At 38.2% G+C, this 27,230-nt stretch overlaps 1 protein-coding gene across 5 annotated transcripts in view; it reads right to left on the bottom strand.

Annotated features, from left to right (window-relative positions):
- Nucleotides 1-8,055: 8,055 nt before the first annotated feature.
- WARS2 (tryptophanyl tRNA synthetase 2, mitochondrial) overlaps nt 8,056-27,230 on the bottom strand; it is a 38,955-nt gene continuing 19,780 nt past the window's right edge. For 4 of the 5 annotated variants that reach the window (XM_015639637.3, XM_015639667.3, XM_015639686.3 and 1 more), the window contains exons 2-6: nt 26,693-26,950; nt 15,656-15,736; nt 13,844-13,929; nt 11,032-11,150; nt 8,056-9,025 (exon numbers count right to left, since the gene is read on the bottom strand). In XM_015639637.3, coding sequence (XP_015495123.1) covers nt 8,577-9,025; nt 11,032-11,150; nt 13,844-13,929; nt 15,656-15,736; nt 26,693-26,950 — 993 coding nt within the window. In that variant the 3' untranslated portion in view covers nt 8,056-8,576. Of the gene's footprint in view, nt 9,026-11,031; nt 11,151-11,650; nt 11,775-13,843; nt 13,930-15,655; nt 15,737-26,692; nt 26,951-27,230 lie in introns of all 5 variants that reach the window. The other variant, XM_015639658.3, reaches the window with a different exon arrangement.

The raw sequence follows: 27,230 nt of genomic DNA, 5'->3' as shown, positions 1-27,230 counted from the left end.
CGCACTGCGCCCCCGGCCGCAGGGACCCCGCGGCTCCCCCCGCACTCGGGAAGCGCCTCCCCGCACACGGAACCCGAGCAACACTGCCCCGCTTCACTTCCCACTGGCCGCTAAGTTTCCAGGTGAGGAGCGGGGAGAGGCCTGCAACAACAGCAAACAGGGGTGTGCCATCCCTGAGATACCCACCAGCCGTGAGAGGACCAAGAATGGAGGGACCAGTTCCCTAAAAAAAGACCCAAATGCCGACCCAAATGCCAACCCAAACTGTTTCCTATTCAAGAAATTTAGTAATTATTTTTTTCCCCTCCCTGTAGCAGAATTACCTTGCTTTTGATATTAGATCCCGGGTGAGCCCTTTGCGTTCACAGTGCAAGGAGGAGACAAAGATTAAGAGACATTTTCAAGTGTTTTGCAGCACAACAAAGAGTATCAAGGTAGAAATCAACAGCCTACAGGTTTCTGTGAAGACACAACTCGGATGCTTTCACTAAATGCATTATTTATTACTCTGTACTGAACTGTCTGCCCTTCACCACTTTTCATTGTTTACTTACACCACAAGCACCACCAAAAGAGCACTTCAGGAAGAAATACTGTAACTCAGTGCCAAGTGAGGGCACCTTGAACTAGAAGGCTCAAAAAGCTTGGTAAATATTAGTTTAGCCTCCCAAAATATGTGTAATGAAGTTTCCTATGCCTCATTTATAATGAGGAAACTGAAGCAAAACATCCTGCTCAAATGCAACAAAGAAATAAAAAGTAAAATGTTTTTAGATTTTCTTTGCTTAACCAAAGAGCAAAACTCATTTTGCAGAGAAAGTAGTAAAGGAACAGAAAACTGCAAAGCAGACAACAAAGGCTCAAATCACATTAAAAACAATACACCAAAATTACTTTGATGATGAACATTTTGCTGTTTTCTATGAAGTTGTAGCAAAACATTCAGTGAAACTGATAGGGAATATTTAATATTCTCTATTTATTAAATTCTCACCTGCAACTACAGTACACTCTCTTTTTTGTTTTTGTTGTGTTTTTGTTTTTTGTTTTTGTTTGGTTTTTTTTAACTGAAGACAGATAAAACATCCTCCCCAAAACCTTGCAGAATCCATGAAATCTTCTCAGGTTACCAAGAGATCTCCCTTTACACTCTTCATCTACTGAAACAGCCTCATAAGCCACAAAGACAACATTCACACTCAAGCTAATTCACCTCCTCAAAGGCAAGCAGAAAGTAGACTGAAGCCCTTTGGGTCAGAACATGGTTGGTTTGAAGAAAAAAAAAAAGGTGGAGTTTCTACTCCTGACAGTGTGTGATGCTGGTAAGCAAAGTGGATTAAAACAGCAGCAAAGCTCATAATTTCTATTTTGTTGTTATGCTACACAGATATTTTGGAACTCTGAAGTTTATTTTAACAATATCTCTGTAGGAATTAGGTCCATTAAATATAAGTCACCCCAAAAAGCACATTACATCCTCAGGGGAGCCAGAATAACCCACATAAAAACCAGCAACACATCTGAATATACACAATCACAGAATGGGTCAGGTTGGTAGGGATCAGAGTGGATCAGCTGCTCCAACCTCCCTACTCAAGCAGGATCCTCCCAGAGCGTGTGGCACAGGATTGTATCCAGATGGTCCTGGAATATCTCCAGTGAGAGAGACTCTACAACATCTCTGGGCAATCTGTTCCAGTGCATCTGCACAGTAAAGAAGTTCCTTGTGTTCAGGTGGAACTTCTTGTCCGTCAGTTTCTGTCCGCTGCCTCTTGTCCTAGGGCTTGGCACCACCAAGAATGGTGTGACTGGATGCCTGGCTCCATGCTCTTGACAGCCTCCCTGCAGATACTTGTAGACACTCATGAGGTCCCCTCTCAGACATCTCTTCTCAAGCCTGAACGGGCCCAGCTCTCTCAGCCTTTCCTCATAAGAGATTTGAGATCTTCGGAATCCCAGCACATCCTTGGGCCATTTTGGCAATGGTTAAACACCAAAAAACACCAACAGGTCACACCAATAATGCAGAACCTGCAGCACGTGTGCAGTGTACTCAGTAAATTCATCCACTTCACAGCTTCTTTCTAGGGGGGTTCATGTTGGTGAACTTAAGGTAGGAGTGTCACAGTTTGGATCAGTTGTCTCAATGGTGACAACAGTAATCCTCTCCTCCCAAGGCCCTTCTTCCTCATGTGCCAGTGTGCATGCATAGCAAAGACACAAAAGCTCCGAGACAGAAATGGGTTTAGTTGTTGACATCCAGTGCTTTTTCCCCTGAATATCCACACAATTTTAACTTTGGGGGTGTGCAAACAGTTAGATCACTAAGAGAAAATTAATGAGGACTGTCTAAAAATAATGGATGCCACACTGCCACTCAGTTTACATTTGGCCTACAACCCTAAGGAGAAAATTTCTCTTTCTCACATTCTTGCTGTAGGAACATCTGCCAGACAGGCCATGAAGGAGTAAGTATGGGCAGAGCAAACCCCAACCCACTCACATATATTTCTTGGCTTAAATACTCAAGAGGCACTTATTGAAATCTTTGTTATTCATTCAGAAAACACCACAAAGAGACTCTTCAAATATATTTGACCAACTGTTTCCAGTCACAATAAAAAGTCAGTATCACAACATTCAACATGCAGGTTTTACTTTACTCAGAGAGGGATGTGGCTTAGGGGAGGAAGCATACAAGTAAACAAGGAGGAGTAAACAAGGTGAATGAAGCCAGAAATCAGCTACACCAGAAACTCCAGAAAATGCCAGAGAATAGCCTTGTTTTGATAAGTTCCTTATTTTTTTGGCTTAATGATTTCTTTCTATAAATCCTGGGGCATCAGGAAAGAACTTTTCACCAAAGATAGTAGAGAGCATACATCCAGTGTTTCAAACCAAAGTTCCATGAATTTTATCAGCATGTGACTATCATTTCACTTTGACAGATTACAATAAAGTCACACCAAACTGAAACTGGAGGAATTGCAGAGTCACAGATACAATAGCAAGTGGAACAAGTGACACTGTTCATGCAGCATGTCCCCACCTGAACTGTGAGCACCTGTTTTCAGAATGGTTTAGGACGCAAGAGAGATGTGGTACTACCTTGCTCTGCTATTTCCCACCTGTGATGGTGTGGAATTCATAAAAGTGAGCTGAAAGTCTAAGGAAGGAGAGTGAAATGGGATCCTTGGGGACTGACCTGCATCTAAATGTTATTTCTCACCTGTGATGGCTAATCCAGTAACCCCTCAAATTAGACTCATTCTGTTTTTAGATTATTGCACTGAGAAGCAGATGGTTTACCTTATGCCACCATCACACTCAGCTGTGTGACTGCTCCTGTCAGCTGTATGAATGAGGCTAAGACCACACTATCACAGACCCTATAAGCCAAGCTTTACAAGCTTGCTGTACTTCCAAACATTTAATAACTTTTAAGGATTTTTGTTCTGCAACTCTTGTCTTGACATTTCATCTTGCAGATACAGCAAATGTAGCACATCTGGAACTGATCTAGCCTTCTGGTGTGGCACAGATTTGCTCTGTTCCTGTCTCACAGCCATGCTGGAATGCTGAGAGCATGACAGCACAACAGACGTTAAGCTCAGTGCTTAACTTTATGTCCACAGGCAGCACGAGACCACTCCTGTAGTGGATAATCTCATCTTCAGTCACGGTGTTCTGTGACAGCAATTTACAACAGTGGCAGAAATCTTCTCAGGAGTTAAACTGTTTACCTGTGCAGGAAGTTGGCATTTGGTTTTATACAAAATGATTGTGACAACAAGGCTCCTGCCTACAAGTGATCACTGAATCTTCCATTTCCATAATAATATGTGCCTGTTGCAGGTAAAATAAATACTTCCACAACACGACTATTAGCACAACCAGCAGACTAACAGAAAAGACAGTGAGAATCAGAGCAGAATCTTTTGATAATGAAGAGAATTTTCCATTATTTCAGCTATCATCTGGACAGGACTATACAATAAAAAGCTTAGCTGGGAATTCAATATTTAACAAGTCTTCTTCCACAGCCTAGTGAGCTAAAAAACCCCAAACAAAACACAGAAGCTTTAAGCAGATAAATTAATGTCACATATGACTACAGTTTTGCTGCAGCATTTTTCCCAAAACTGGATGATGCTAACAGTAAAGTCCCACTACATAAGAGACTTTAGAAAAGATTCAAGATGTCTGGGTCCTTCCAAGGCTTTTGACTACACAATACATAGGCATTCTTCTTGCAGCTACTGTCAATTTTACCTAGAAAGAATGAACAGATCAAATAATTTAAAGGTAATTAGACTGCCCAACACAGCAGAAAGAGGGGTTTTGTTTTCCTGTCAAGAACAGGTAATATATTTCCTGAACAAAACTCCTTTTCCACTAGACTTCCTACACCAGCTTGCTAGTCTATTTCTCTCTGTGCAGCAGACCATCAGCCGCAAAAAAAAACAGGTAGGCAGCATCCAAGAGCTTAAATGCACAGACCAAAATGGTGAAAGATCCATCTGTTGTACTGAACATAAATCTAACCAGGCTGGAGCACTGAAAGAACACACTTTCATCATCAGTATTTACTGCTACACTGTTGTCAGGATCATGATGGCCCTAACCAAAGATAAGAAAACATTTGCTTTGATAACCTATGGTTCCCAAAACATTTAGATGCAGGTCAGTCCCCAAGGATCCCATTTCACTCTCCTTCCTTAGACTTTCAGCTCACTTTTATGAATTCCTCAGCCTTTAATGGATGCAGCCATAATCCTGCAAAGGAACTTTGCTTGAATTGATTGTAGATAAACACACATTGAATCAGAAATATGCAGAAAGCCTTCTGGGGAATCTGAGAAGCCAGGTCATGGTGTTTGAAAACTAAGTATACTTCAACTACATCTTTAAAGAGTTACAATTAAGTTCCAGTATAATGTACAATATCCATTCACTCCAGCTATTTGAGGCAGGGATGCATTCTGGAGCAGTCCCAGAGTTAATTTATGGGGCCAACCATCATTTGTAATCTTTGCTACAGAAAACATTGTCCCTGAATCTAAAATTCTCAGTAAACTCTGTGCTCTAAATTGAAAGCATGGAGCTGAGACTCACTATGTGATATCATGACTTCTTAGGAACAACTAGCTGGAAAAATAAATGTCTCAAGTGTAAAAATGTTTTTGTTATATATTTGCAAGTAATTCACTGTGGAGTTGATGGTTTATCTCTAGAGGTGAGTTTTACCAGGAGATGCTATGTCTGATACATATGTAGTGATTTGGATCTGCAGTAGGCCAGGTGCACTAACATACAGGAATGGCAAAAGAGATTTTGAGTCTAAGGCGCAAATTACCAATGCATTCTAAATAAAGGATGATTGTTTCTGCTTCCTCTTCTTCAGTGAGCAACATGGCAAGGGGTAAGGATATCTCTCCACCTTTTGGCTCTTTTTACTTCAATTAGGAAAGATATATTTGGAGCTTTGTCCCACCCTGTCCTGGAAGAACACCTTACAGTGACTTCCAAAATCCCACAGGGTATGTACATTCCACACTGCAGCTGGGATGAGGAGTGTGCTTCTGCAGAGACTTCCCACCAACTGCACTTCAGCTGTCATCCCAGAGAAGTCTTAGAGAATGTGATGAATAAAAACAAACATGAAAATGCGTTTCAGGAGTGCACCTACTTTGTTGCAAACAAACATTAAGTCCCCAGCACTAGAGTTAGTGTGCAACAAATAATTATGAAACACAAAGCATCAAGTCTTCTCCAATAGTTGTTCTCTTATCAGCTGTTCTAACTGTTGAATTGTTCTAGCTGTTGTATGTAGAATGGGTGCTTATAAAACATTCCCAAGAAGAAACAGGGAGGCAGAAGAGGAGGGAGCAGCTTGGAATCAACTCATTGCTTCAAATTCAGCTAATCCACCTGAATGCCAAGATGGTTAACTTTACAGAAAAAACATGCTCTAAGAAAACTGAAAGAGGCAACAGATACCTGAAAACATCTACGTTTATCGTTTCTCCTCAAGGGATTCTAAAGATCATGGTTGCTAATGGAATCTGGATTATTTCACTGAGCAAACATGTTATTTTGAGAATTCCTCCACAGGAGAAACTAAAATAAAAAGCTAACTCAACAATCAATAGGTTAATATATTAATTTTACACAAGTTTAACTTTTCTGAAGATATAAATATATATATAAAGATATATAAAAAAACATATATATTTCCTTAAATGAAGGAAATAGGTGAATAAGACTTGTTTGATTGACAGGGGAAAGGGAAGGGAAGAACCCCAATGTATTATTGAATTAAAAAGACGCAAATTAGTGAATTTGATTGAAACACAACAAAATATGTAATGCCTTAAACCCCTACCCCAAAGAAAAGGCTCTTTTGAAGCGTTTTTTTTCCTGCTTTACTTACATGATTTTCTGAAAAAGAATCTAAAAGTTTTGGAAGACTGCTCAGAATAGTTTAAGCAACAAAGCAAAATTACCTGGTCATGTCAACCCATCCCATGAATGCTCCTATTTTCCTTCCACTGCAGAGAAGATGTGTTGAATGGCAACTCTGTATATTAGATAATTTGAGTATCAGAAGTGTAAAGAGACCTTGAAACTCTGATTTGTCTTTTGAATATATGCTTCTATCTTTGCTAGTGGAAAAGAGGTACAGGTAGACACTAGATACATTAGTATTAAAGATTTTCAGAGTCTTCATGAGGACAGTGTTAACTTCTCTCAAGGTACATACTGTGGGACCTTTGCTGAAATCAATCTATGTGAAAAAGTGCCACAGTAAACATTTTATGCCAAGTCAGGAAGTAGCAGTAATTGTGTGCTTTAATTTTTCATCTTAGTGCCCTAATGCAGCTGTTAAACACTGACAAAAGTTCTGTAGAACTACATAAATATGTACAGTTATAACATATCCTTTCCTTATCCACTACGGTTTAGTTGAAACCAGGGACAATTTTTCCAATACTATTTCCCGAGGCCATTACCTTAGGCTTGTCTATACTGGTTTTGGTTCCAATCACTCTGTCTCCATCCACTCTGCTTCTCTAGTCTTGACTAATTTTAGAAAATCTGTCATCATCAAGTTCTTGCATGGCAGTTCTCTTCTTCAGATCCCTAACAAATAAATACAGGTCTCAGCACAGATTTGGATACACTCAGTCCTCAACTTTATGTTTTGGAAAATTAAATATTTCTTTCTAAATAAACTCATTATAATTAACTAAATACTGCTTTTTAGAAAAAACCCAGAACAACTAATCAAGCAACTGCACTATGTAGAAACACCCACCTGAGTTTCACTAACTCAGTCGTGTAAGACTGCAATCCTTCATGCCACAGGCATAGAGTGGTTATGAGCTCCCAGAGTACAGGATTAACTCAATTTACATTACAGTACAGCAATTTCAAACACAGCACCATAAAGTGTAATGCCATAGTTAAATATGCTGGCACAGGACTTTCATTACCTTTTAACATGTACTACTACCCCTCTTCAGAACACAGTGTCTCCTTTTGGCAATTTCCCTGTGCCACACATTCCCCAACAAGTGCCACAATCCGTGGGTCCAAGTCTATGGAACTTTTGAGGCCTCAGATCAGGGCAGGCTAACATTATTCTCCCATCACTACACTTTCTCAAGGCTCAGTAGTGAAGAGTCCATAAAGATCTATTTAACTATTCTGGCTCTGACCTTGGCACAATTTTTTAAAGAAGCAATTTTGTAAACTTTACAGAAAGTTCTCTGATTCTCAATTCAAGATTCCTTTGATTCAGGATTACATCTTCTCTTCTACACCTTTCTTAAAGCAATCCTAGACTTGCTGCTGAACTGAAAATCCTGGAGCTCCCTGCTAAACAGAACAGCAGGTGAAACAGGAGCAGCTGAAGCACATGTCATTTCTCACTGAAGTACCTGACCAGCAGGAAGGCACAAATGGCAGAAGTGGAATTCCCTTCACACAAACTACATAGATAGAAAAAAAATTCACACTGAATTTGAAGACACTATAGGGAGAAGCAGTAAGTTCTCTCTTCATCATCCTGAGCATTTATTTTTAAATATTTGCTTTTATTCTGGTTATCCAAAAGCATGTTGAATCACCATATCAAAGCTGAATAATCCCCAATAGGATAAACTGTCCAAGTGTAACAAGATCACATACACAGATAAGTACATTCTTTAGAGGATTACAAATCTTTCTGCTAGATTCTGATCACCTTGCCTACATTTCATCTTCTTGCAGTGAAAAAATCCAAAAACCCACATAGGCAACCTTATAATCTGCTTTTGCACAATTTCTTTGTGAATTGTGATTGCTTCTGTCCTCCCTCTGACTATCCAGATAAACTTAATGCTGGTCCCACTGGAAATACCTGGCTTCATGCACATTTTAATGCAATCATATTCAACGTACTCCTTGGATCTTCCAGGAAAAAAAAAGTTTTTGTTTCAAACCAAAATGATTAATAATTAATAAATGATTTTATTACAAATAACAAATCTCTGTCCCATGATACAAAAGTCCTTGCAACTTCTCAGCAGCTTCTATTGAAATCCCACCAGTCTCCTTATTTCTTGATAGACAGGAACAGCCAGTTCTTTGGCTTTCTCTGCTCCATCCTCTAAAACCTTTATCAGATGGGACTTGTCTTCCTGGAGTTTCTTGATTTCATTCCTGATAGGTGCAAATTTTTGGATAACTGACTCAGCTACCACCATTTTGTAGTGAGCAGTGTCGAGACCTGTGGCTTGGTGCACCACTTCTTTGATGCTAAGCCCTGTTACTGCAGCATGAATGGACACCAGATTGGAGACACCGGGGCGAGCGGCGGGGTCGTAGGTCACCTCCGAGGTAAAGTCAGTCACAGCTTTGCGAAATTTCAGCACAATTTCATCAGGGCTGTCTGCTATGTTAATAGTAGCCAACTTCTGTGGGTCTGACTTGGACATCTTCACTGATGGATCTCTGAGGGATTTTATTTTCTTTGTTGTACCTTCAAAAAAGAAAAAGAGTTATGAGCTTAGACAATGGTTTCTCATGACAGTGGCTAAGAACAATGTGCAGCTATATGATGAAGCTGTTTATTCTTGCTCAAAAATGAACTGTGAGCATAATCATGTATGCTCTGTTTAGTCCTTGCACACTTCCTGCCCTTCTAAGAAGCCACCTTTCTCCTGTCATAAACTGAATAAAGACTGTTCCATCTCTCCCATCCTCACTAAGCAGGAACTTCTGCTGGGGCTGCTCCTAGTATTTTATGTGGCTTACATGCTGATTTCCACCCCCCAAATTTCTCCTCCCTTCTATTCTTTCATATTACTGAAAGGTTCTGAACAGTAGAGAAACAGGTTAACTCCACTGGTAAAAAAAAATATAAGAATCCCATAAGCAGTTAATCTCCTTATTTCAGGAAACTCTTCCACTCAAAATCTCTTGGCAATTCTCCTAAATCTCAGTAAAAGCAGTTATTAAAACTCTCTAAGTCAACACTGACCAGCTCTGTTAGATGTAAAGCACTGTTCAGATAAGAAAGGTGTGGGTATTGTACAAAGTGCTAAGATAAATGCATGTACATGTAATAGATTAGTAGCATTAGGAGAATATTGTGATGTACCTTAACAGCATCAACCCACACTGTTTCAGTTTTTCACCAAGAAATATCATTCATGGAGTACATAAAGTATCACTTATCTACAGAGTACTCACACCAATTGTTTTTAGACATCTAATAAAGCCAACTAAATTACCTGCATACTGCTCATAGATGGCCTACACACCCAGTGGAAGGATAAGGGTTCTTCCAGTTTACAGTTCAGATTACCCCAGAAAGTGCTTTGTTCTGAAATCCCTTTCTGTCCCTTTTCAGCAATTTTGAAAGAGTGCAGGTAATTCAATTGTCTACAGCTAATGAGTCTGAATATGAGATGAATGTGAATGAGAATGAGTCTATCTTCACCATTCATCTAGGATATTTTGTTGGTTTGCAAATACTTGTGAACTTAAGAAGGAATGCTTTTTGGGAGCAAAATTAATTTTTTTTTTCCTTTCTTTTTTATTTTTTTCAAATGAGCTTTTTATTTAATGGTAAACAGTCTCATCTGCATCACAGGCTACACTCAGCTCCTCTTTATAATGCTTAGTACTCAATTAGAAACTGCAGAGTTTGCAATCCCTAATATTCTCAAAACTCCACTCTAACACCATTTTTGTCACTGAGGCTTGAAAATTGAGAAAGGTTTATTACCGCCTGTCTTTTGAGAGCTCCTTGCCCTTTTGGGGGCGAAGGTCTCTGCTGTGCATTCCTCTACATTACTTACAACAAAGATGCAACGCTTCATCCTTGCCCAATTCTTCACGTTTCTTAACAAACATGCCATTTGCGCCATCTGACTCCTCCTCACCCCCCCGGCCTATGACCTTATAGCTCAAAAATGGCTGAGAAGATTTTCCTTATAAGTCTTCCTGAGTGTAAGATCAAAAACCGTAAAGTCTTAAGCTCTGTGGCAGACACATATTGAAATATTCAAGCATATATTAAACACCCTTAAAAAAAACGGGAGCGCTGTGCATACAAACCAACAGGCTGTTCAGCATGCTTAAAGTAAACAGCTCCCACTCAGACACTGAAGAATTCTGCTTGCTAGAGGTCTCTTGCCTTGTTACATATCTCCTGAATGAGCAACATGGAATAGAGACCCTACTCTTAAAAGTCCAGTACTTGAAGAGCAAGGCTGACTGACAGCAATAGAGTGCATCTGGCCCCCTGGACTAGAATACCAGACACATACACTCCTCAACCATAGATTTCTAAAGCCTTATATCTATCTTGGAGTTCATTTTCACAGCCTCTAGTCTCTTGTTGCCAGTTTTTAATTTTCTACTCCCTTTATATCAGTTTGCCTCCTCTTCTTGGTCCCTGAAACTATTTCCACAATATTTAAATCTATCTTCAACTTAGAAGCGCAGTTATGGGGAAAAAAATAACCAAGACCAGCTCACTTAAAATGGCTTTGGGCACAGGAAAGAATTCTCCATATTTCTTGTTGAAATGTTGTGCTATATCTTGGGCTAGCTCCAGGTGCAGGACTTGATCTTCTCCAACAGGAACACGTGTTGACCTTTTAATAAAAGACAGATACAGGAAACTCAGCAAAGCTCTCTGGTTCTGCTGAAATGTTTCTCAAGACTGTCACAGCTTCTGCCATGACTGAGGGCCAGATTGAACCAAACACTCATTCCCAGCTAGGTATAGGTGCTGTGGGAACAGGATCCTAAACTGAACATATTCAAGGATGACTCTGTTTTTTATGCTGAATTGAAGCACATAAGCAAGGGCAAAAATAGCCCTTTGTGAAGACATATATGGCAAAGATACCTGTACAAGCAACTCATTAAACTCAGCTCAAAGAAAGGCTTCTGTGGTATCTCCTGCTGCCTCTTTAGAGATCAAAGAGCACATGTTATAGTGCTCTTGTTTGTGCAAACAAAGTAAGAAAGATCTGCAAGGCATAAAGTGCAAGCACCTTGTCATGTCCAGCCTCAGGTAAACGTAACTGTTGCTGTGGAGCTAGTACTGAGAAGGTATCGAGGGAAGGAAAGAAGAGTGTTTCTTCCTCACCACAATTGTATAAATCATGTGGTCCAGTGCCTCTATTGTCACAAGTGTTATTAGAAGATTAGAACTGCTAGATTCAAAGGATAATTTGATCTTCTGTATCGAACTCAATGGCTTGAATGCGCTTCTGGAGGGAAACACAATCTGCATCAGAGGACATGAGGAGGTGAAGAATCCATTACTTCCCCTGGTGATTCTTTCCCACAGTTAATCATACTTGCTAAAAATGTATGATTCTTTCAGATGAGGCAGACTTGAAATCTTGCCAGCTTTTGATTACTCTCCCATCCCCCAGTAGATTTTTTTTCCTAAGGCTTATGGGGTATTCAGCTATGAATACTGGACGTGTTCCAAAGCAAGGAAGTTCACTATGCATCTTTAAAGTTCCCAGAAAATTTCAGATCAACACGGTACTCTTTCCCTCTGATTCTGAATTACTGGGCTGACATCCAGAAATCAATTTTTCCACCTTTATTCCAAACCAGCCAGCAAGGCAACCTAAAAGCAGTTACAGTAGTCAATAGGAAATTACAGTGCCCTGTAACTGAGAGAAAATCAGTTACCATAATCAATATCCTTTAAGCAGGTCAAAAGAAATGTTTCCATATGCCAAAATGGTTCCATATTCACCAAGTTTGCCACTAAACAGAAAACATATTATCTCTATAAAAGTCTCTGCATGATACCTTGCATTTTTCCTCGCTTTTATTTTTGTTAATATTTCTATTCTGGTGCTATTTTTACTCCTTTCTGTCATGTATTTACCTTCTGTCCATTTTCCTATCTCTTTGATCCTTGGTTCATCTGAGCTAGTACTGTTTCTCCCCCTCTTCCAGCTCTTAAATTTTGTCTTCATGACTGCTGTTCTCTTCCTGTGTTTCTGTTTCTCACCAATTCTCGTTCCTCATATTATTTCACTTACATTAAAACATTTCTTATTAAAGATATTAAGTCAAATTTCTTCAAAGACATATTGTTTCTCTTTCACTTCCTTGTTTTGTGGTCTGTCTGGACAGCCTGCTGTTAATACAGATAGTAGCCAACAAACCACTGGCTTTACTAAGGAAAGATGAAACACCTGATCTTATTAGAGGTAGAAGAGACAGACACGGTTGAGCTCAATCAAAACAACATGATTTCTGATAAATGTGTCTAAATTTCACCCTTAAACACTTGACACTCAAATCACTCAAATATTTGACAATCAGATGGGACTCACTTCAAGTAAAATCATTATAATAGTCAAAAAAATTTTGACTTTTGCTTGCTTCCTGCTATTTTCAGTTAAAATTTAGGTAAATTAGAAATACCATCTCTTGGTCTTCTAACAGTCCTTTCACCTAACAGTGTTTTCCCTACTATGATCAATTAACATGTTTTTTCTCTAGATACATTTTTCTGAATTCACAACTGGTTAATCTTGGTTAGTCTGACCTGACATCCTTGTCCTCAGTCCTGTGTTACTTCTCTGTCCCAACGAATACTTATAATTTCCTTCAGAACAATGCCACAAAGTACTTAAGTTCTGAACATAAAAATATTTCATACATGGTGCACTGTCTTTAACATTTACTTACTGAGACAGTTTAAATCATATTATGAAATACAAGCAGTCATGACAATGCACTACAAATTCTATCTGCCAGCTTACATGCCTAGGCATGCTGAGTTCCCAGTCCCTCACTAGGGGCTATTTCCAGTGCAGCACACAGTACAGCACAGAACACAGTTCAGAAAACTAAACCAGCCCAGGTACTACAAGCTGCAGTCAGTAACTCACTCTTTTTCATCAGTATGAACTGGCCTACACAGAATCCCCCACTAATATTGGAATACAACATACAGTATAAGTACCTCTACAATACACTGCATAAAATAAAGCACAACTACTTTAAAAAAAGCAAATCTGTGTGAATGTGCAATATGTATAATTAAACATCAGTCTGTTATAATTCCCTAAGAATTATTCTCATGTCACCAGCTTATGCTCTTTACAGCCCTGTCAGTAGCTTTTTAATCTGGCTAGATTTCAACCAGCCACCTGAGAGTCTGTCATCCATTTCCAGTCTTCTGGAATTGGTGTGATCTAATCACACACAGCTCCCCTGCTCAATAAGTTAGCATGTTGACCTGACAAGCGTTCATTCCAATGCAGCTGCAAAGACATTGCCCATGGGCTCACATTCTGCCTCTTACTTGTACAGCAAAATATCTGCTGCTTGAAGCACAGGGTAAGTCAACAAACCAACAGTTCCTTCGCTATTCTGGCTGGCACGCTTCATCTGTTTGGAAAAGAAAAACAGAGAAGAATCACACTTTTGACTAATGGTATCAAAGTCTGTGATTTTAACTAATTAGAATTCTGAATAATCAAGTAATTTATATATGTAGCTCTACAGAAGACAGCGGCATGTAAAATCTTACGAATATATTCTGGGTTATGTCCTATATTTATGAATTTCCCAACACTGTTCTGATATTCTAGTGAGAAGGAAAACAGGGTTTCTTTTGTTTTCTGTTTGTAACCTTATGAATGGAAACAATTTCAAATGCAAAACCATCAGGCTGAGTTATTACACTTGCATATTACACATAAATCCTACTTTTTAAATAGTGTCTTCAGCAATAAATTTTTGAAACACTTCATAATAGAGATACAAAATGGTATTAATACCTGTGTTAGAGATCAAGATACAGTGATCACACAGGACAGCCAGTGACAGCTGGGAGAACCCAGAACTAGAGAGGCAGAGTAGAGTGTTGCCTCCATTAGTTCACAATGCTCCCCACAAACCACCAAATGCATTGAAGTCCCCTACTGCTCCCTGATATGGATCACCGAGATCAAGACAGTCAGGCTACAGACACTAACTCTGTTCTAGTGATGGCATATCTTTTACTTTTAGCAATAATTAAATATACTGATCCCCTTGAATTCTGAATTATTTCATTAAGACTGTTCAAATATATTTAGACTTCACTCACGCAGTCCAACAGATCCTGTATTCTGTCTACATCTCTAAGTGCCTAGAGTTCAGGAAACCTAATTTGCAAAGCCTAGCACCTGTAACACCTATCTGTGGGTCTGGAAAGTCAATCCAGTCAAAGTAGGATTTAAGAGCTTAACTTTAGAACCTCAGGTTTGAAAAGGTTTGCTTTAATCTAGGCCATGCATTAACACTGGTTGCTGTATTTAAGTTTTACTGGTTTTATTTAATTAAGAAGGAAAACAGGAAAAAAGAAAACATCTGGAGGTATTTAAGATTGCCCTGAACTCTGCAAACCAAATTGTTCTTAAGCTGTTGGTTTTTTTTTTTTCTTTTACTTTTTCAGATACTTCTCTCTCCTGTCTTTTTCTTTTTCTGTTAACTAAATGTCAAAATAAAATACAAGGAAATTAAACGGAAGAACTTTGTTGATGCAGTCATGCTGATGCAACATCAAGATTAAGAAGATGAACATTTGAAACTTGTAAAGGCAAACACTTAAGATACAGTATCACTCAGCACATTTTTAGTATTTGTAATTCCTATACTCGTCTTCAAACATATGCCTCTTTTGAATACTCTTCCATAAAACTACAGAGCAGCCACTCCTTGTAGCAGAAAAAGAAAAGCTGTTTATGGAACTCCTTAATCAGCAACACCCAAGGTTTCCACTTCAACACCTTGCATTACTTTGCATTATTAAGCATTGAAATAACACTGAAGGTTCTAGCAAAATCAGTTTAACAACAGTAAACAAACCTCTTATTTAGTTGTTTTTCTGCAAATCTCTGCAAAAACCACAATTCTGTAGCTTCCAGCAGTTAAATGTTCACTAAGAGGAACATGGAATGATATGTTGAGTGATATGAGACATGTTTTCTCCCTTCCACCACAGGACTACAGAATTGCTTAAATTGAAAACCAAGGTACAGTTGATATTTCACAGATGACAAGTATTTCCAGGACAACATTTCTACTGAATTCCCATAATTTTCTTTTAAATTTACCAAACTGTCCATACCTTCCACTGAGGCAAACGTAGCAGACGTGGCACATTAGTTATGCACCCAAGAATCCAGGCAAGTTCTGCATGCTCAGGAACCTGAAAGTATGATGGTAGAATCTATTTAAATCTTCTTCTTTTATATGCATATTTTCTCAAAGTCAATAACAAAAACTGCATAAAAGATCAGAAAATTATTTATTTATCTATATTACTTTTTCAGTAAGGTCAAGTGACAAGCTAATGGAAAGTTTTGGACACTGCAAGGATTGAATGCTCTACAGTAAAATAGTATAGCAAGGTTCTTGATCCTATCCACTCCTAAACAAGAAAGAAAATGCTTTAGCAATAGCAGAGTTGAACACACGTGTAAACTCCTTTGCTTGCATACTTGATTATCCTCTGTTGACAGGTTTGAATCTTTAAGAGCATGCTGTCTCAAAGATGTTCAAAGTTTCATGCCTGCAACATGATATAACAACCCAAACAGAAGGCATTTAAAAGTGTTTGTTAACAATTAAGAATTACTGGGATTATTAATTGCAATTCTTTTTGTTGTCATATTTTAAATATAGTAATTTCCTAACTAGCAGTCATTGGACTACTTTGGTCACCAATGTGTAAAAGTATCCAACCTCCAGACTACAGCTCAGTGGTTAGAAATATTTCAGGTTGATTCTTACCCTTCTTTCTGCCTTTCCCACAGATTCAGGGTTTTTATTAATTCCCTCATGCTTATTTGACCTGCAATCTTCTGTGCATAAGACAAAGTGCAACAAAATACCGGAGTAAAATGAACTTCATGGAAAATACTAAGCACAAGACTCCTATTTCATCTAGAAGGGATCACCATCTGGTTCAAAGTCGTTTCTCATTTCTTTCTTCTAGTCACGGACAGAGAGGAGATGGTGCTCTGTTGCACTTGTGTTGACAAGAAAACTTTTTAAAAGCTATGCAGTCATTGATTCAGCTCTGTCAGATGTTGCTTTCGCAGCCAAGACTGCACGTGTGTTTAACTGGATCAGTGGATTTGACATTACATCAGTTACCAAAACACCAAGAGATCTAAACAGCACTTGTTGGGTTGAATACAAAATTCTGGGTCCTACCAAGTTATACTCATTTCTCATCTTCAAACACACAGTCCTTTCCTAAGTAACACTGAAGTGCTGAATATGCTGAAGAAAAAGCCTGATAAAATGGGGACAAAATACATAAAAGTGTACCAAAGGGCAGAGATTTCAGTTGGAATAAAATTCAGCACCAGCAGCTAATGAGTCAGCATCCATCATCCAAACTGCAGTAACCGACTGTGCGAATCAGGAGGTTCTAGGCTTAAACCACAAATCATTTGTCAGGCTAAATCACGGTTTAAGCTACTGTGTTTTACTTGGCAAGTGGGGCAGGTAATTGCTGCCTTTGGTTGGTCGTGGTGCATCTACTAAAATGTTACTCATTTAACTACAGTATTCCATCACATTGATTTCATAACTTTGATACAAAGAAACTGGAAGACATGATGATGTACATGAAACTGGAAGATGTGATGATGTATAACACCAGCAGAATAAAGTCTTCTTTATTTTATTACTCAGTCTGCTCTTCTTTTCACTGAGCAACACCCATGGATCACAACCAGGAGTAGCCATTCTCCCAGACAAACTCCATCAGTTTCCTGCTGCAGGTCCTTTTCAAACAAATTCATTAAACAACTAAAACACAAGAATGTAAGAAATAACACTGTACTGGATCACAACAAAGGTGATGCAGCCTTGTGCTCTATTTCCAGGAGTAGCACTTGGGGCAAACACATGAGCCCACTGCTTCCTACAGTATCTTCCCCTCTTACTTCTCCAGCATCCATAGTTGTTGCAGTAGGGAATACCAGAAGGTATTATCCCTGGCCCAGTCCTGGTAAAGTATCCAGACTCCCCAGGAATGTGTCTAACCCTTTTGGAAACAGCTGCTACTGCTCACTTCATAACCCCATGGAGCAGCAAGCTCCAGAGGCTTAAACCTGATGTGTAAAGAAATAATTTAGCCACTAATGTGTCCATGTTTGTTTACTGGTTTTGAATACTACCTGTTTCTTACATTGCACAACTTGCTGAACAATTCCACATCCAGCTTATTCAGTGTTTTTCTGATTTTGTAAACTTCTATTGAATATATGCCTCAGCCTTCTCCTCTTCAAACTGAAGCAACCCTGACTTCTGATTTTTTGCCTTTTTAAGGCAGCTACTCTATCCCCTGCTGCATAAATTATTCTTCTTTGTGTCATATCTAATTCACTAGCTCATTTTGGAGATGTAGACTCTAAAACTTTACCCAATATTCAAAAAATGGGCACACTAAGGTTTTGTATGGTGACAAAACATCATCTGTCTTATTCACAATACCCTTGCTGGTGATGTGGTGATGATGAGATATCATTAGCTTTTTTGAAAATTGCTTGTGCTGAGCCAATGACTTCAGAGAACTGCCAATGATGACTCCAGGACTTTCTTTCCTACATTGTGTGAGGAAGGTTTAGAATACTTTTACCCAGATTTTTTAAAAAGTATTTAAAGCTTTTCTACCCCTTATTTGCCTGTCCACTCTGTCTTATGAGTTCTTTTGGAAGTCCTTTCCTTGGCATAGCATTTGGCTCCCCATTAGCACTGCCCATGAACTTCTGGTCAGTATCTTCTTCAGGTCATGAAGGAATATGTTGACCAGAACTGCTCCCAGAAAGAATCCCTGAGGAACATGACTGCTGACTGTGCCATTAAAAAACAAAACAAACCAAAACAAACCCTGAGCATTACAGACTATGTGGCTTTCAACAGTGAAATGAAAGGAAACAGAGAAGAGACATCTCATATTTGCATAAATCTACAAAACAATTTTCAGTTGATTCCTATTGTGTTAGGTAGTGTTTACTGTGCCATCACAAGGTAAACCTTTGCCAAAGAAGTATCACTTTTCACACAATTTCATTAAAAAGAATAGGAATGTTGGAGAGGTGTTATGCTTGGGTTTTTAATTTATATTTTAAGGAGGTTACTCAATAATCTATCTAGGATTTCAAGAAATATAAGTATAACGAGTTCAAATTAATTCAGGCTATTCTGTATATACTTCAACCAGTGAAGAACTCAACTTCTTTAGTATTTTAAAATCTGACAATAAACTACTGTCCAGAGATACGATGTACGTCAGGAATTCAGTTTTTCAAGAGAATAGATAATAATAAACTTAACTCTTTTCCAATGAAGACATAATTTTCTCAGCATGCCCTCTCCCCCAAATACATCAGTAGAAAAATAATACAAATGGTAGAAAACCAGAATTACATCTCCAAGTAACAAATCTCACAACCAGTGACAGTTTCTGAACTGTATGTCAAACCAAACTCCAAGAATGACACAATCACTAATAATTCTGAAAGTCAGCTATCTAATCCATTAAATCCTTCAGGTCAACTTCAGCTACTTTTGTGTCCTGAAAAAAATATAAAAGGCTGTTTTCAGTATAAACATTATTTTCTTGGGAAGTATTTCTTGCAGCCTTGCTGAAAATATTTCTAGGAACAACAGTATTTTAAGTGCTCTATTTATTGTTTCCCTTTACAAAGTCAACTATTTCCCATTAAAAATTTTCCAAAAAATCTTAACCAGATCCATATAGCAATACCCCCTTTTCAGGCAGCCCAAATCCTACCCTTTGCTCTTCTCAGTAAATACAACAAGTTTCTCTCTTTTTTTCCTGCCCTGTGATCTTGCTCATTTTAACAGTTTTCTTTCCTAATCTCATACAAATCTGTAAAAAACCATCAATGTTTCTCAAAGGGTTGAGATGGTCATCTCTGCTCCACTACAACGGACACATCTCCTCCTTCAATCTCCATTGCATTAAGCATCCCCCACAACCTGGCTTATTAATCAGTAATCAAAGAGTTATTTCCAGAGCAAACTACTTATATTCCCTCCTTGTGGCCTGACTAGGCCGAGGCTCTGTAGCCAGATTCCTTTTATTTTTTTAAAGCACACATATTTAACAGAGGTGACCACTTCCAAATAATAATGAACAGTTATCTGAAAGACATAAACAATTCTGTTTCTTCACCTGAGTGCCCTTCTCCTCCCTTTTGAAAGACAACTAGCTTCTTTTTATTTACTTGTGCAGCCATTTGAAGTTATTAAACTCAGGTCATGATTTATACTTGGATCATCTCTGGAGCTTTATATGCTGAAGTACAATCTTAGGGCTTCTTCCTGCAGATCTATTTTTTTTTTGTCCTTTATCCTAGCTATTCCTTACTGAATTATTGCTGATATTCCCTGGCCATAGCCAATGATATCTACATGGAAAACCAGTAGCTGCTTTTAGTCCAAATACTTCTAGATGACTTTATGATGAGACGTGAAGCTGAGGAAGACAGCAAACCATGAGATTCAAGAACAGTGGGAAAGGCATGAATACTGGAAGCAGATTTGAAAGCAGGCAAATCAGCAACACTGGGCCTCAGCTTTCTGAGGCTATAATACAAAGTTGTCTGTTGGCAGCTGAAGTGGCTTTCTGCAAAAAGAGATGCAGCATTTTAATTTCAAGATGGATTTCCTCGAGTTGTAACCTATACGCCCTTCTCTGTAAGGCACTGCAAATTTGCTGCATATCTAAGATATGGAAACAGGTTTCCTTCAGCAGTGTAACCTCATTAAGGACTACATTTTAAAGGGGCAGTAAATGTAAAAGATTTAATTTTGATGGAGTAGAGAAGAAACAAACAGTCTCAGGAGGTAATCTGGATAGCTGTGTACTAAAAGAAATTGGAACAGAGAAGGAAAGAGTCCTACATTTAAGAATAAATTAAACCTTTGTTTTAGGACTTTTGTCTCTTCTAGAAGTACCAGTAAGAGCTTCTGCAAAATTCAAGAGGCCCTTTTTAAAAGCAAATGATGCTCATATTTTTCTTGAATAAGAGGTAAGGTTTTATTAATGCCTAATATTGCAGGCAATATCTACAAATTACTTAGCAATATGTCTCTATATTATACAGCTAAAGAAAAAAAAGGCCATAAACAAGACAAAAAAATAGACTACTCTTGAATCAAATGCACACAGTGCAGGTACTCTTATGACAGAAAATTTGCCACAGTATCCCAAATTCCTGTTCAAAGAAATAATTAATTGGGTAGAATAAGTTTACAGCTACAAGTAAGGTATGTCTCTCCTTTCTGAAGAACCTGACCAAGAATATTCCTACTGGAATCAAGCCTTATTGGTTATAAACCCTGATAGACCACAGTATTTTGGCCGAAGCACCCTTTCCTCTCCTTTATTCATTATGAAATTAACTTATTTGCAGAAACATTTTCCTAGTATAACCCACAATAGTGTTCGAATAATTAGTTTGACGTGTCCAGAAGACTAGTGAAGAGAGGAAAACAGCTACATAATAGTATGAGATTAAGAAAGTAAATTAAGGCAGAAAAGAAAAAAGAAAAAAAAGAAGAGAAATCCTAGTGAACCATGACTTTCCTTCCCACTGAGCTCTAGTTATGTCTAGTCCAGTCCATGAGAGAGAAAACAGAGGAATGAGAGAAGCAGAATAATTTTCTAAATTAAACAGTCACATACTTCCTCTTATGACAGGAAGTTTTCAATGGACCATGCTAAATTAATGTACTTTAATGAATTTATAAGCTATGATGCAATGGAAGCTTTTCAGCCCCTCTGGAAATTGGACAAGGGGTAGTGTGAATCTATTCAAACTCTGCCCACAAAACAAAGCAGAGAGACACTTCTGGAAAATAACAGCAGTGAAACAGTGCACACATTTATATTGCTGTATAGTGGCTTTTGGAGTTAAGGCTAAGACAAATTTGCACATTCCCACCTCCCAGAATTACTGCTTCAATTTGCTTGCACGCTGCAAGAATACTGCAGCTGATTATACTCAGAAAATAAATCACCCCATCCAGAAGGATGAAAACTGCAATTTTCCGCCCAGAAACTGAACATTATGTTGTCCAGAAACTCACAGGACTCCTCAGAGAAGCGTTCATGCAGCGTATCAAACACTGCCTGCTGAATCAACTCTGATGGAATTTTAGTTTCTCTTGGGACATTCAGCATGTGTCTACTACAATAGATAGGTGGACAGGAAGAGCAGCCTGAGACCACATAAAAGCAAAATCAGTTTCTAATATTGTTTTGACTGTGAAGCAGATGAGATACAAGATGGTTGTGGGTAAGAACTGAAATGTGTAGTGTACCCACCACGAGTCAGAGAAAATGGGTTATATCGTATAAGTTTACCATGTGTGCAGATTGCATACTGTCTTCCTTATTTACCCCCACATAGTCCTTTTTGGTTTCAATAAAAGATCTAAGTTTTATGAAAGATGACTGTTACAGCTTTTATCAGTTATGGTACAACTTCAGGAATATATTTTCTGTTTCTTCTAATACTCTCACGATATGTTGTATAAGACATTATTCCATAACTTCTTTTTTATGCCCAGTAGGCAAAGGCAGCCACTTAAAGCATTTCTTGACATTATTTTCTCTAAGAAAGCTTAATACATCTTGCAGCTGTGCTCCAAATAAAAATGAAATATGCAATTATTTTTATTTTTTATTCTTACTAAAATCGTCACTTTTCTATAACTTCCTATTTGAGAAAATGTACTTAAACAAGCTGTAATGTAAGAGCTTCTCTCACTGGGAGGCCATTTTACTGTCCAACAAACACCACAATTGTTTTTCTAGATATTCTAATTAAATGTGCTTGTTTATAACCCTTCACAGACAATGTGGTTCCAAACGCTACCCTAATTATTCATCCCCATCCTTCTTCCTTCTAAATATTTTCAAGTTATCATCACTTGTTCTTTGCAGCCACTACTTCCCTAGGCTGGAATTCAAGTTTTTATATGGCAATGTAAGTGTGGGAGGTATTTGTTGAACTGCAATGTATTAAGACCAAATATACAGCCAGCCATTAACTTACTGCTTGTACATGTTTTAAAACAATAAAATCTATAAATGGTAAATTCTGAAGCATACAAAACTAATTTTCATCCAACTAGCGGTTTCCATTTATAATTAATTTAGCTATATATCCAGTACATAAGAACATACGCCATATGCTTTCTAAACAATACAATAAAAAAATGCTTATTCAAAATTTCTGTCACTTTTATTTAATTTTAGTTGAAAGGTGAGGACATCACTGAAATCTATTCTGGAATTCCAAGTCAACTTCACCTGTATCCTTATCATAACAGCATCTTTTGGATCTAGTATAAGCATGAGAGGTATCTCTTCTCAGAACAGTTTCTCCCAGCAGTCAGTCTGTGATTCATATTATTCAGCCTTTTGTATCTTGCTTGTATTGAAAAGGATGATAAAGTGTGTGAAAACTCTGAAGGCAGGTATTTCAGATATCTCTGGATTAGAGGCTTGAAAAAAAGCCTAAGAAAGCAAAATAAGTGAAACCCTTACCAAAAGGCACAGGCCTTTTGAGAAATCAAGTAGCATTATTTTTTTTCACATATGGCAAACATAATCCAGAGAAGCAACACAAGCAGCAAAATACAGAAAGAGTAAGCCAAACAAACAAATAAAGAACAAAACCACACAAAACAAAAAAAAACCCACAACAAAAATAAATCCTTTTTCAGCAATTCTAGACTACTCTTGCCCAGTGTAATCCAGAGAAAGTGAGAGGACACAACAGCATTTACATGAATGACTGCATGAGCAGTTCCCTTAGTGGGGCTTACCATTACTACCATACTTCTGTAGTGCAAGAATTTCATTCTGCCTTACTGCTACAGAACCAGGGTACAGAAAAAGTCATTAGTTGTGCTGGGTTTTGGTGATTAAAAGTATAAGTTCATAAACAGCAATTTTGTTGCACAATGTTTGTTTAAAAAAATGAGCAGAAATGTCATTCAGAAGTAATTAAAGAAACATTTCTGTGATATACAGATTTGGTAATTTTCTAGATAGAGCTCAAAATAAAACAATAATTACAGCACGCTAAGCTACTGAGAATTCTCTCATTTAGCAGTTTCATCTGCTATTGAAAAAACTTACTCTGTCCATAACTAAATACCTAATCCAGTTCTTTGTGGCTGGATTTTCACTGCTTTCCTGCTGACCTCTGGAAGTACACACCCTATTTCAGTATACAATCAGTTTTGGTCACTTTGCTTTACACGTCAGGCAAATGTTTGTACACAAAAGTGGGGCATTTTTAGACCACCCTTGGAGACTGCTACAGTGGCTGAAAAGGAGGCCAACCCCTTTTTTTTTTTTTTTTTTTTTGAAATCTGAGAAATTTCCAAGCAAAATCAAGCAATAAACTTTCTTGATTAGCAATAGCTGCAATCCATCTTACACCTTCATTTTAAGGAACAATCATCTCGGTATTATGACATTCCATAATGTACTATTTCATTATCATACTAAAACAATAATCACATTAGCAAGGTTCCTGTCTCCTTTCCTCACATCAAGAGCTACACGCAGATACTCCTTTTAATTGCTTCCAGAGAAACATCTGGTGCTGCCTATGTAAATGTAACAGATCATAGTGCATCTCTGGGTATACCTGACCACTTCATACAGCTTGTACAGACTAGGTTTGGGGAAGCTGACAAACCCCTTCAGCCTGAACTAGTGCTGAAACAATCTACATTCACACACAACTGTGATAGTTCTTCTGATTGCAGGGTGACAATGAGCTTTCAAAAATATCCTATAATCAGACACTTCTGAAAGTTGCATGGATACTTGCGTGGTAAGTATTGGTAAGAATAACATTCAAGACATCAGACACAGCTCAAACATTTAATCTAATGGTTTAGATTTAATAAAAATGATGACATTAGATCTGGACAGATAAGGACACAGAAAAATTAAGGTAAAAAGGCAGACCATTTAACTGAGGCCAGCCTAACCACCATAAGGAAAATCAGAATGTATTTGGTGGAAGTTTTTGTTTGATAAAGCTGAACATGTTCAAATTTAGTTATCTTAGGTTTTCATTTGTTTTTGACTGTATTGGTACTGTAGAAGCACTGCACACAAAGCCATCATTTCCTGAGTCTGACACTTTTTCTTCAGGAGTTCAAGATTTCATCTCTGCATTACATTGTGAAAAATACAACATACTTTCTGTGGCTGAATGCAATGTAAGATCCTCACTGATATCTGCTGGCTTCAAGGGAAGCCTGAGTGTTGGTTTTAGCAAGACCTGGAACAGCACTAATTTAGCTTTTAGACCAGCAGAAACATAAGAAAAGCAACACTGGACCAGATCAAATATCCATCTCTGACAGCAACCAACGAAAAAAAGAATTTAAGTGCAGAAAAGCATGGATACTCTCCCATCTGTGGTTTCACCACTTCCTGTAAAGGTGGCTGCTCAGATATGCAACACTCCCAAAGCAATTTTTCAGATTAATTTGTTGAGTCCCTTTCTGAATTTGTATAAATTTCAGCATGCACTGTATCCTGTGTCAAGGGGTTTTGTAGCCCAGTTGTGGATTTTTTTTAAATGCAGCATTGTTATGCTTGTGTTGAATCTTCCAGGTGTTAACTTGTTTTGATATTTGTCAGTTTATATTCTTCAGTGGATAAAACAATTTCTCCGTATCACTTGCAGTTTTATAAATCTTCATTCCTCTGTATCTTTATTCCTCTGTAACCATAACTTGCAAAGCATTTATCCTTCGTGCAGAAGAGTCCTCTCTGTGTATCTAGTCACTGATCCTGTGTTGTAACTAATTGAATTGTTCAGTTGCTTGAAAACAAGAAAAAAAACCCTCTAGACTGGTTTTTACTGCATCATTGACTTGTAACTCACTTTGCAATTATTCCAGCTAATGACTTCACCATTTGGAGGCTGACAAGTCAGAGAAGAGAATTAAAACCCAAGCTGGTAACATATTTAAAATGATAAACAGATTTGAAAAAAAATGGGGTGAATTTATTTAAATATATTTCCCCTAGAATTCTGAGCTCATCTATTTAGACTGGTTTTTTAACACAGAGGAAAAGTGAAGCAGGAAGTATATCTGTCTTCATCAATTCATTATTCACCAGGGATATAGAGCTATGATTGCCATTTGCAGTTTAACAACCCCAGGAAACTCTGCCTGTAAAGAATCGTGTTGAAAGGGAGAATGCAACACAATTTCAGCATGCACAGATAAAATTCAGATCCTGTGTGCACATCACCTTTGCAGTTCTGTTGCAAGGTGGACATCCACTTACGGGTGCCTTCACAAGAGCAGAAGCTATGACACATCTGTGTCTGTGGAAATTACAGAAGTTTGCAAGTTTAGAGTCAATAGCAGAAAGTTCATGAAGCAAGAAACAAAGTTGTGTTCCAGATAAATATAACATGTGATAGCTATACGCCAGGTGGGAAGGCAAGCCCTCAGGGTAGTCAAGAGAAGCACATGGTTTACATACGAATTACCAGATCAGATGGAAATGCATGCACATGAAAAGGAGGTTACAGCAAAGAAGGGAAAATAAGTCCCAGAGAATATGTAACCCCCTGATGAACACAATGGAACCGATACAAAACTTACTATGTTAATCACCTGTTACTTTGTGATTACCATGCAGCTGGCAGAACAAGTGGAAAGAGCTGATACAAAAGCACAGAAACGTGTTTTCCTTACCTTTATGGTTACACAGGCCACGTTTATGCATTTATTGGTTGACCTTTTGTGACTAAAGTAAGACTTATAAAGAGGTCTTTGAAGTATTTTACTCATAACCTGCATAAACTCCTAGCTCTGCTTCAGAAATTTACAGTGTACTTATCCCTAAATGGGTTTCTCAGTCATGGTTGCAGCCTTCAAAATTTCACAACAAATTTCAAAAAATTTCAAAAGCAAGGCGTAAGTTTAAAATCCGACACTGCTAACATCTTCTAGGACCACCAACACAAACATGACAAAGGAGTTCAGCAATGCTGAACTCAGCATTAAGATGTGTGGAAATACAATTAATCAGAAACAAATCCAACACAACAGGAGCACTTACCAGTGACTGCCTAAACAGGAAACACTTCTTTGGGTCAATCCCACAGGCAAGGATGGCAGCAGTGGTGTCCAGGATGTTCTGGCGCAGGACAGCTGGCTCCTTGGGCATGGTGAGAGAGTGCATGTCCATAATGCTATAGAGCACTGAGCTGCACTTTTCCTGCAGATTCACCCAGTTCTGAATGGCTCCAAGGTAGTTACCCAGATGAGGGGTCCCAGTTGGCTGGATACCAGAGAAAATACGATCCACTGCCATGTTCTATGACAAAGCATTGGCAAAATTAACACACACTTTTTTTTTTTTTTTTTTTCCCAGATTCTTTTATATTTTAAAGTCATTTATAAAGCTTCATTTATGCCTGTCTCTTCTCCCCTCCTGTAAGTCTATTAATATATAAATGACCTCAGAACCGATAATTGCAGTAAGTCAGTTAAAATACTCTACCTTATAGCAGAGAGACTGACAACTACCATAATTTAAAGCTGTCAGACTGCATATGCAAAAAAATACAGCCATAAACAAGACTGGCAAAAAGTTG

The sequence above is a fragment of the Parus major genome, chromosome 1 (genome assembly GCF_001522545.3).
Source record: "Parus major isolate Abel chromosome 1, Parus_major1.1, whole genome shotgun sequence".
NCBI classification, from domain to species: Eukaryota; Metazoa; Chordata; class Aves; order Passeriformes; family Paridae; genus Parus; species Parus major.
This window is presented reverse-complemented; position numbering and strand designations above follow the sequence as displayed.